This window comes from Vespa crabro, chromosome 11, assembly GCF_910589235.1.
Source record: "Vespa crabro chromosome 11, iyVesCrab1.2, whole genome shotgun sequence".
Classification (NCBI taxonomy): Eukaryota; Metazoa; Arthropoda; class Insecta; order Hymenoptera; family Vespidae; genus Vespa; species Vespa crabro.
The window spans coordinates 3902737-3915053 of NC_060965.1; the positions used below are offsets into that span (position 1 = coordinate 3902737).

At 34.8% G+C, this 12317-nt stretch overlaps 1 protein-coding gene across 19 annotated transcripts in view; it reads right to left on the reverse strand.

The window, feature by feature from the left end:
• The window catches only part of LOC124428108 (protein turtle), a 194685-nt gene that overhangs the window by 51625 nt on the left and 130743 nt on the right, over nucleotides 1-12317 (reverse strand). For all 19 annotated transcript variants that reach the window (XM_046971769.1, XM_046971760.1, XM_046971776.1 and 16 more), the window contains 3 exons: nucleotides 6311-6441; nucleotides 5143-5313; nucleotides 4122-4438 (listed from right to left, as the gene is read on the reverse strand). In XM_046971769.1, coding sequence (XP_046827725.1) covers nucleotides 4122-4438; nucleotides 5143-5294 — 469 coding nt within the window. In that variant the 5' untranslated portion in view covers nucleotides 5295-5313; nucleotides 6311-6441. The remainder of the gene's footprint in view (nucleotides 1-4121; nucleotides 4439-5142; nucleotides 5314-6310; nucleotides 6442-12317) is intronic.

Sequence of the window (12317 nt, forward strand, 5' to 3'; positions counted from 1 at the left end):
GTTAGTTTTTAATTAAATCGAAAGACAAATATCCATTGTACTCGACTATTAAGCAATTAAAAGAAATATTTTTGAAATGATATTAATGCTATTTATAATATTGCAATTGTGATCAAACATTGGCTATTTAATTTTCCTGCAAACCGCTGCTTTAATAATTTTTCGATACGACCGATGTTTATTACCGTCATTACCATGATTCTCCTCGTGGAACGTCATCTGTGCAATGTTGCTCGGTCTCGCCAACCATCTGTGCGATGATCACGACCAATACCATAATCATTCTATGTATTTCCAAGTAACGACCCGAAGTTATCGGATATTTTAAACGGCGATACTCTTTTCCTGATGATTAATTGCAGTTTTAAGAGCGAGGATGATTCATAGAACTTATCGCGATGCATTTGCTATTTTAAGCGAAGATCACAAAGTTGTAAACTTCTCGTAAAGGTCGTTAAGATTCATGAAAAAAAAATTTATGATCATTTAATGTTAAAAGAAAAAGAAAATTTCCTACAGTAATCATCGTAGGATTAATCGATTTACATTATTAATTTTCAAGACAAAATTTTTTCCGCCTTTTTTTTATTTATTATTATTATTATTATTATTATTATTATTATTATTATCATACAACATTGATTTATTCAACAAGATTTCAACAAGAAGGATATAAAATTTTCTTTTCGAAAGTAACTGTCTCGATTTCACCTTTTCAAGGAAGAAATTACTCGATTCGACGATTTTACGTGAATTTAAAAGATATTACGAGAGCAGAGAGCGAACGGAAAAGGCGAACGACGCTCCGTGAATTCCGGGTGAAAATAATTGGGAAATAAATAAATTACGAGCGTTAGGCGGCAAAGTTTTGGTAAAACGGCGACGACGTGGTATGGTAAAGGAAGGGAGGGGAAATAATGCCGCACAAGCGGCGATCACAATGGCCGCTTTACACCCATGCCCCAACTTAGGAAACTTTCTATATTAAACAACTTTTCCGCTAATTTTGCTATTCTCTTTTTTCGTCATTTTCTCGTATTTTCCGTTTCACCCTCAGCCCACTTTCTTCTTCTTCTTCTTCTTCTTCTTCTTCTTCTTCTTCTTCTTCTTCTTCTTCTTCTTCTTCTTCTTCTTTTGCTACACGCCTCCGGTCCACTTCAATTTCTCTCTCTCTTTTTCTTTCGTTCTCTTCTGTACCGTTTACAGCGTTTCTCGGTAATTTTGTTCCTCTCTCTCTCTCTCTCTCTCTCTCTCTCTCTCTCTCTCTCTCTTTTCTTTTTTCTTTTTTTTTTTTTTAATACTCCTCTTGTGCACAGCGTGCCACTATAAAAACGTCTGCCATCGTGGGCGGAAGCTCGAAACTTCTCACGTTCAACTTTCCCGCCGTTTTAATTACCAAAGTACTATTCACTCGAATCTTTAAGGAAAAATATAAGAAAGGAATAAATCGATGCTATCGAATCATATAAAATTAATTATTATCTCATAAGAATATCTTTTCTAGTAACGATTTAATTATTTCTTATAAGATGTTCTTCCATTGAGTTTAATTATTTTCTTAAAATATCTTTTCGTAGCGTTGTTAAATGTCACTTACTTAAACCCAAAGATACTCATTAGAATGTTGCGACATTCACTACGACTTTCAAATCCATTCTCTCTTGATCCTTTGTGAAGGTAATGGAATATAATTAACATGTAATTGCGACAAAATTTATTATAGTAAGTCCAACAACGTGTATCGAATAAACACGTATGTATAAACATTCAAAAGTAATTAGTCGTCAATGCAATCGGATAATTATAAATCTTTTCATATTTCGTCTCACATTTATTTATCCTCGAAAAATTATAAAGAAAACTCGAGTAATCCAACTGGACGTACGTACGAGCACGTATTAATACGCACACATGTAAATACGAATATACAAAGATTTGCGTCTCCTGCATCTGTTATTTACAGCATATAATTATGACAATCTCTTTTTAAGGGAGATTTAATAAACCTGCTCTCATTAACGATACCAACGAGGATAACAAGTGCGACACAGCCAAGATTGCTGTGCTTTATCCGTTAACTATGTATAATAACATACACGAGCATGAACTAAAAAAAAAAAAAAAAAAAAAAAAAAAAAAGTAAAAAAAAGAAAAAAGAGAAGTAGATGAAACGACCAACGCTTTGATGCATTTCAAAGTACTTCCAAGAGATATAAAAGTGATATTAAATTCGATAATTACGTTCGTATGGTGTGGTCGTACACAGTCTGAAAACAGTTGTTGATGATATTTTTTGTTTCTTATGCGGCTAATAATTGTATCGATAAAATATTCGATAATTTCGTTAGTTAACTATTAACTATTAATAATTATACTTCTTTTACTTTACACCTATAATCATTGCGATCATACTTATATACCTATAAATGATTCTTCCTTTTTTCTTTCGTCCTTTCTTTTATCAATTAAAATATATTCTCTCAAAAGGATAACATCACATAACTTTAAGAGAAATCATAACAAAGTAATCGCGCTTAATGGAAAATTCTTAAGAGAAAATGTAATTCCAATTAGGCGTTTCAACGTTAGAAGAGGATTATTAATAAAGATAATTAAAGATGGTAATCTCTTTGAAAAAGAAAGAAAGAAAGAAAGATGTCATCTCGTTCTAATTAAATATCTTACGTTATTCACGGAAAAAGGAAGTAATCGAAATGACAAAGATTCATTATATCGATCGTCAAGTTTAATATCAAAATGTCATTCAAATTTTTCTATTATTTAACTATAGTATTTATCATGAAAAAATTATTGCTTACGTTATAACAAATATACTTAAACGTTTCTTATTAATATTAAAAATCTTTTAGATTCTTACACAAAAATCACGTCTTTTCAATTCAATCGTTAGGCCGTTGAAAGAAAGTCATTTTCTCGTCCGATTTTGAGGATAAACCAAAAAGAAAGATAGAGAAAGAAGGAGAGAGAGAGAGAGAGAGAGAGAGAGAGAGAGAGAGGAAGTAAAAAAAACGAAGTCCTCCTCAAAATTGTTCAGACTCGTCGAAAAACTGCTTCGCCGGGTAGGACGGATGCTATCAAAGCGAATTCAACGCTGCAAAAGAGTTCAAAGTCCCGTTCTCTCTCTCTCCTCTCTCTCTCTCTCTCTCTCCCTTTTTCTTTCTTTTTTTCTTTCTCTTTTCTCGCAATAGGCGACCCATTCACGCTCTTGGGTGTGTAGCGTCGGACGGAAGCTCTTTCAAATTGAAATTCGTATAACGCGTCACTCGTTCTACCGCAAAGACACGTTTGAGTCTTGTGAAGTAAAGAATGCCGAAGTGTCGTATCTAAGCGCATCCTAATAGTTTTCTAGAGACACCAACGGTGAACATAAAAGTCAAGATGTTTCTCTTGCTTATCGTTGATAGCTTACAACTTTTTTATACATTTAAAAAAAATTTCATCTCGTGAAAGAGATTGGGAAAGATATTTCTTATTCTAACCGAAGATTCGAAATAAACGTGAACGTTGAGAATCAGAATGCAGGATATATCTTGAATCGTAATTAATTATCGGTTAATTGGACACATAAGTACCATTGGGCTGGTATGTAATCCACAGTTATAAGTCACCTCGCTCTAAATTGACATCGTTACGATTCCAACTTCAGCGTATCTGTGCACAGTACACTGAATTCGGAATCGATCTATCAGTTCTACTCGAGAGACCATGGGGTACCTATCAGTTTGGTCGGAGAAACCTAAATTATCTAACGAGATGGATACTAATCGATGATACTAATTTTACGAGAAAATCGAAATAGTTGAGGTACTATATAATAATAGATGAGAATATATATAATAAATGGATTAGACGTTGTCAATAGAAAACGAGCTGTTAGAAACAATTAATTCCAATAGTATAATAAACATATTAGAGTTTTACTGATTGAAAAACAAAAAAAGAAATGTAAAATATTATAAATCACAAATCTTTGCGAGATTAGGAATAACAAATTGAGAAAAATATTTTACAATTCTAATGAAAATTTTCTTTACGAATTTTGTCAGAGATTAATAATTAACAAAATAAAAGTAATTAGTAATTAATTGAATAAATTTTACCTGGTGTGACGAGGAGCACGATCCCCAATAGTAAAGTCCTTGTTGCCACTTCCGCAATCCGCCGGAAGTCCCTGCGACACCATCGCAGTCGTTGTTTCCTCTCACCTTCCCCTTCCGTCGTCGCTTCCGCCTCATTCTCGATGCGGTCAAAACTTTTCGTGGAAAACCTCAGCTTCCCGTGGAAGGATCCATCGGATCTTATTACACGCCTCAAAATTCTTCTCTCTTCCGTATCCTCCTCTTTCTCTCGACGTTTATACGTCCGGGAACCTGTACACGTTGGCTGGCCGGAAACGAGAATCGCTCCGAAGTCAGCCCTTTTAAAAAAACATTTACCATACCATATCTATAAAGGTATCGATTTATATGATTTATTTTCTCATGACAAATATTTGAATAAATAAACACCCAAAGATTATTATTATATTAAAATGAAATATATGCATTTTGTTGTTTGCCATTATTATTATTAATCTAAAAGGAAAAGTTATACGCTTTGAAAAATTGTCTGTATACTTCTGTAAATAACTGTAAATAATTATGCGCTTGTATCCTTTGTAATTAAACGCTCAACGCGATTCCGCAAACTCGAGTACACTGGTGATTTGTGGTCTTGCAGTACGTACGATCGGTGATATCGATTGGTAATACCTCGTTCTAACGAGATTCACTAACTCCATGTGACAAAGTATACGCTTGATAATTAATACCGATTAACATAATCATTAAACGTGTAACTATTTATCCTTTTGTAATTAATTACAACATTCTCGATCGACTATAAAACTAATAAAATGTATTTGTTGAATTGCGATTATAAATAGGATATCTCCAAAATTTATGTAACTACATATCTATTATTAGAAATGTTAATGACGTATTTCAAAAATTATGTAGAAAATAAAAAAGAAAATAACAAAGTAGTCGGTTAGTTTTAGTTCGGTCTAAAAAAAGAATTGATGATCATTGCTTCGAATAATATTCGTTGGTTTACATTATTATTTCGTTGCGCTTCACTTACTTGTCCTCATCCTCGCAAGTGCCATTCTCCGCAGGTACGTAAAAACCATCTTGCCTTAGGGTAAGAGGATTCTCAGAAGAATTTCGTTCGCAAGACTGGGACTCGAGCCTTCGCCGGAGGTCCGTGGCTTGTAGCCCTCCTCCGCCCCCCATACCCCCGCTCCCATAGTATCTACGATCACAAACACGATTCGTGAAGAGGTAAGATCACTTAGAGCGTGTTTACTCGACCGTTCGTCCGTTTGATATTGCGTCGTCAGCGAAACTAGAGACGACGATTTTATGTACAAAAATTCCAACCACGTAATATCATTTGCGTATTGTAAACACAGTATGTCACCTTATTAAAGATTTTATGTCGAGTTATTTATTTACTTTTTATATATATATATATATATATATATATATATAATTTGCGAATATATTTTTGATATAAAAATATTATTTTAACGAAGAAATCTTATTTATTTTAATGATTCTTATAAAATATTCTAATACATATAGCGAGTTCTATTAATGGTTCATAAAATGTCGTACGCGCGGAGGAGGTTGATAAACCTCAGAACGGATAAAGGAAAACGAAATCGGATAATCGGTCTTTTATTATCCAACTCAAGGACTGCTTGCATCGAGTAAAGACCAAACGATCCTCGTATTCGATGCGATTGAGAAACTAAAGAAAGATTTTTACGTCTTCTCACGAACGAGTTTACTTGACTCCACTTAAAAGCCATCGAAATTCGATGGGTATTGTCGATAGCATCGTATCTTATCTCCTTCATCGTCTCACTTTCCAATCGGAAAATGAGATTCCCATTGGAATCGTTTCTCTTTAAATCGAACATCGGTCTACGCGAATCGATATAGCTCTTTGAAATCGAGATAAAGGCTATCATCACTATATTTCGTGTTAAATAAGTCGTCGAATAATTTGAACAACTTCAAAAGAGATAATTGCGAGAATAAAAGGATTCGTATCTTTTCTATATTAATTAGTATATCGATGTTATAATGATTTGTCAGTCAATGAAAAAAATTTACAATTATAAAAATTATAATGAACGGGCGAATCCTTTTTTACGCTCATTTTATATCGATAGTTCTAATTACAATCAAATTTTGAAGAATATTATAATAGTAACCGAAGATAATTAAAAGAGATACGTTACCCCTGCCGCTCCGCCGCCACTACCGCTCTCCGGATCGCCCGCCTCGTTTGCCGATTTTCACGATCCTCCTCGCCACTTCCAGCTTCTCCTCGAGAGCCACCTTAACCACTGTAGCGTGTTGCTATCATCACCTGAAACGAGCGAGATATTGCGATGGTTTAATGGCGTTCTGCATGACAATATACGCCCGACGGGATATACATTTTATGGCTAATGTTACAACCACGGAATATAACGCAAATGCCCGCGCATGCGTAACCCCTTTATCTCGCCGAATTTTCCGAGTAACGTGGCTTTAAACGATACTCTTGTGTTACTTATACATGTAAATATATATCTATGTGCATATGTATACGCGCGTGGGCGTACTAAAAGAGGTTGCTTTGAAATCGAGTCGCATAAAATGAATTCTCTCTCTCTCACTCTCCCTCTCTCTCTCTCTCTCTCTCTCTCTCTCTCTCTCTCTCTCTTTCCGGATAAGGCAAAGATCAATGTAACTCGTTCTTATATATCAACGACGAGACCAAGACCATTGAGAAATATTGAATTGGTATAAAAAACCTCGCGTTGAAATCATCAAATAAAATCATATTCTGATTGTAGTTTTTTGAAACGACTAAAGATCAAAAAGCATACGGTGAAAGCCTCGAGATTTTTGAATCATAACGATTATGTCATTGTAGACGTTATTATCTCGAGTGTTATTCATACGTTGGTTGAAAGATACATAAACATATCGTCCTACTTTACGAGTAATTTTCTTTTCTCTTCGAATACGAAAGAAAAATTGCCGTCCTTTGTTGTGCCAAATCTCATTCTAATTTTTCAAGAGATTTATTCAATTATATTTAAATCATCTCACAAAACTTACAACTTGTCCAAAGCTTATGTAACTCAAAGTAAATAATCTTAACTAGTCATAGAACCCTTCAACGAACTACCATCTGCATTGTTAAAGCAACGATAGTTTCAATGCGAAGGAAAAGTTTAAATTGCATCAATTGCGGTGAAAGCCTTCGCTCTCGAGCACGATCGAGACTCGTGGAATTCCCTTCGTGCCGTCGACGGTGATTCGACGTAGTAGAAACGTGAATCGAATCGATTAGTAGTAGCTTGCACGTGTTCGTGAAAGAAAGGGGGAGAGGAGGGAGGGAGGGAGGGAGAAAGGAAACGAAAAACGATCGAATCAATTTAGATTTAAGGGAGAAAGAAGAGTGATTGTTAAACCATCGTCATAATTGTAACCCCATTCCACTATTCGCAATGGTATCGTGTGATTCAATGATAATAAAGATAGAGAAGTATATAATTAGCCTATCGAGAAAGTAATCCCTTCATTTCTTTCATTGGAACGATCGTCGAATTAACCGAATATATAGAGGGATATTAAAAATGAAGATAAAAATTTTAAACGAAGAGAAAGATATTTTATTAGAATTTAGTTCGTTCGTGTTTCAAACGAAAAGTATCAGTTAAACCTGGTAAGTATTATTACAACGTTGTAATAAATAATTCAAAAAAAGGTAATCGATGATTTTCTACGTTTCTTCGATGATCCTTAAAGAGCTCTTGCCCGAGTTAGGAATATCTAATCTAGATAAGTGTTAGTTTATTCCTAAGAAACATGTCTAGCTAACGTTTACGAGCGTGTCGATAGTAAAGCACCGATCCTGGCAATGTTCTAACCAAGTGTCTACTGCCTATAAGGACTCCCGCGGTGATTGACTAAAGTCAACGACCATCGAGGATGGAAAGGAAAGAGAATTCTCCTTGGAGTAGTGCGATTAACAGTCGTTGTGAAATTTATGATCAAAAAGTAAAAGGCAGGAAATTTGAAAGGAAATAAAAAAGGATTTTACGAGAGCGGCGCAGTAAATTGTCACGCACGATGTTTTCTCTTTTTTTTTTTTTTATTTTTTTTTTTTTTATTTTCTTTTTAATTTTTTTTATAGAAGCTTCAAATAGAGGGTCAAAATACTTTGACAAAGCAATGCTGGTAGAGTACTTCGTTACGGTGTATGGTATTCTCTGAACGTAAATGTCTAATGTTTTATAATACCAGATCAGAACGAACATTGTTTGCAAAGGAACAAAGGTGTCATGAGATCCAATAAACTCAACGCGTTTGACGTGCTCAAAAGATATGTCGGAAAGTAATAAAAAGAATCATGAAATAAAAAAGCTTTTTTCGATCTCTAATTTTATTTCCTTCCATCGTTCCCATCATTCATTCCACGTTCCAATAAAAACATCAATTTCGTTGAAATCTATTCGAACACCATGGGGTCGTGGAAAAAAGAGAGAAAAAAAAAAAAGAAAACATTATTGCAAGTCATAAAAGTCAACGCTAGTAATAGTAGACAGACAGGAATATTCCGAGTGGAGTTTTCGAGGATCGAGTATCGGATAACTACTCGTCTTTATCACCGTTATCACTCTTGGCGTAAAGTCACGTTTTAGTGGCCCACGGTCAAACTATCCTAAGCCCAGATGCTAGTCGGCTGGAGGTACTTCTTCCCTCACAATTGAGTCGAATGAACTGGCTATAAGGTGTGAGATTATCTCTCTATTTCCCTTTCTCTCTCTCCCTCTCTCTCTTTCACTATATACTAACATACATGTATGTACATATATATATATATATATATATATATATATATATATATATGTAGATAGAAGTCAACATGAGAGTAGATAGATATGTATGTACGCGCATATCTGTGATAGCTGGTTTATACTCAGAGAGCCGTCAGCACCTCAGCAAGAAGGGATGATACGAGTGAGAGAGGGAGAAGGAAGCACAGTGCTAATAGAAGGTGCAGAGAGCGAACTGTTTGAACAATGGCACATGTCTCCCGTGCAATTGCGCACCGCCAAACGGGCCACGACACCGGCTGTCATAACCCGTCTTCGTGTTCCTCGGTTATTAGCATCGAGCCGGTGGGATTGACCAATTTCTCTCACGATATCTCTTGCATATCGTAATCCGAATTTCTGATTAGCCAAATAAGTTCTAACTTTTTAATCCTTTTACATATTTTTCCTATTAAAACTTTCTTTTCTTATAATAAATAATTCGTTGAAAAGATATTTTAATATCGATTTGTTAGGTTATTGATCATAATCGTTTAAATAAATCAAAATAAACTCGTTTGAAAGAACCGTTAAATGACAGGAAATGCTTGTTGTAAAAGGCAACCAGGTGTCGAGGACGAATATTAACGATGGTTAAGAACAGACTCCTCTGTAATTACGTAAATTACTGTGAGCGTAATTGAAAGGGAATCCTAATGAACGTACGGGCTCGTATCGCGACTGTATCTGTTCTTAACTGTGATTACTTCTGAATGAAGAAGAAGGTAATTGGAAAGTAGAAATTACTCTTACGTAGTACTCATGTTCGAAGCATTTCTATCTATTTTCTATGCTTCTATGCCAAAAGGTACCATATAATTATAACTTTAAGATACAAGAATTCTCAGAAATTATTGTTAAAATTAAATGAAGTTTTACATAATACATGAAGTGGGACATTTAACGCTTGAAAAGAAGATACTATAGTTTTGAGAAACACTTTCTAAAAGTATAAGGAACGGTTCTCGAGGACATCTTTTTAAGGTAGAATCTTAACAAGAACCTTAACAAGACGGTCAAGAATTACGCATGCAATCACGACTTTGTTTGTCCACGTTCTATTTCACTCGAACAAGCTTGGTCATTCAGAAGAAAAAACTCGTCCACTCAACTTTTTAAGAAAAGGTAGAACATTAATGGTAACCTTGGACTCGTCCCCGAGTTTTAAATCGTCGATGTCAAAAAACTAAGCTCTATGAAAGAACAGAAAGAAAGAGGAAATGACAAAAAAGGATCCATCAAAGACGATGTCACAAAAGACGATGTCGCAGGCCAAGTCAGATGACATTTCTTCGCACCCAAATATTCCCTAGATATGCAACACGTAGATGATTTTTTAAAATAAGACTCTCCTTGAATCGGTCACCGTACTCCTTTAATATATATATATATATATATATATATATAACGAAGCATCAACGGTTTTCTGCTTCATTATATAGATTCTCTTCCCTTCTATCCTTCTCTAATCTCTCGTGCGCGCGCATGTCTCAACGTAGACCATCTAGAGGCCTTTCAGCTTCCATAACCACCGAGCGTCTATCCGTCACGAAATCTGTTTGAACGTCCTCCTGGCACGATGATGAGGATGTTAATTATTACCGTCAAGGTTCACCCTAACTACAAAGAGAGAGAGAGAGAGAGAGAGAGAGGAGAGAGATGTACTAGCAGCGCGCTGAAATTCCGGGATGAAAGGGAAGGAAGGCGAGGTCACTCGATAGCATTGCTGATGATTCTTACTGAACAAAGTCCAAAGAGAGTTCCTTCTTGATAAAAGATTCACATTGGGATACGTGTCGCGTTTTCTTTAAAAAAAAGTTTATCTTCAAAATTTTAATAAAATTCTCTATTTAACAGATTTCTTCCAATCATTTTATTAAAAATAGATATCTTTAGAAATTCGTAATCAGAGAATGATCATTAAAATATTTCAATGTACGGTCGATTTATTCTTAGAGCCAAAACCTTTACCTTAGTTTAAATTGCCTATCAGGAATGAACCAGCGTTCATAATCACGTTATACCCACATGGATACGGAATCCGCTTTGGCCAGCACCCTTCATTCTCGTCGCTTCATCGAAGATGCAGATTCGCTAAAGATTTAATTATTCAGTCTCAATTAAATCTCCTCGGCCTCTCTCTCTCTCTCTCTTTCTCTCTCTCTCTCTCTCTCTCTCTCTCTCTCTCTATCTATCTATCTATCTATCTATCTCTATCTATCTACCTATCTCTATCTATCTATCTATCTCTATCTATCTTGCTCAACTTCTCTGTTCCTCTCTATAATTAATCCTATTATGTACTGGTCAACATCAACGTAGAGAACTCTTCTGCTTTGCGCGTCCGTTACTTTAACACGTTAAACGGATTGCTCCGTTGGTGTACGTATTTATTTGATCTTCTTCCTCGCACTATCAGAGTTTTTCTTTCACGTGAATTTTGAATTAGGGACAATGCTCTTTTAATGATTATTCGTCAAAGTTTCAGAACACATTGATCGTACCTATAATAAACTTTTCCCTTTTAATATTTCATTAGTTTATTCGATAAAACTATTATGGATCATAATAGCGAGAGATTACACTACTATAAAACTTTGCATTTTACGTTTCAAAGTTTTTTGTTACGAAAGACTCAAAGAGACCGTAATCAAAAGTTGTTGAAAATTGTGCGATTTGAAAGATCGTAAAAGCTGAATTCGAGGTATAAAAATCATAAAAATAGAACGGTAAACATCAGTAAAATTTTTGTTATCGTACAAAATAAAACATACTTTGAATAATATGAATGACGAAGTGAGAAAGCAATTTGTGTTGTTATTTTGTAAATAAAGCAACGCGAGTGTGAAGGTGTAAAATAAAATATAGAAAAATCAAGCCAACGAAAGTTGAAAAATAATGTAAACTCAAACGCTCGTGTTTTTACAAAGGCTTTTATGTAACAGGTACGCATTGAAGTTGAGGAACGTAAGAACTAAAAAAAAAAAAAAAAATATAAAGAGAAAGATGCTCTGATGCAAAGTGAAAAAGATTGAGATGGCTCGAATATGAAGAGTAAAATAAAACAAAATTGACTAGAGATAAGATATAGACCCTTGATATTTTTCACATAAGCGCTTATTCATCTCTATCATCAAGAAATAGATATTCAACGAAGACTAGCGTTTCTTTTTTTAGTCACGTTTAGTCTCTCATCTCACATAGAAATAAACATTCTGTTTTCCAGGAAAATAAATCAAGAAAAAAGGCGATATTTTTTTCCAAATAAAGTTTTTAAACAATTCGAATGCTCATAAAAGAAACAACATCGATACTCGACATGTAAGCCACTTTTTCTTTACCGAAGAAAGACTTATACGGTCGGATCGAGTTG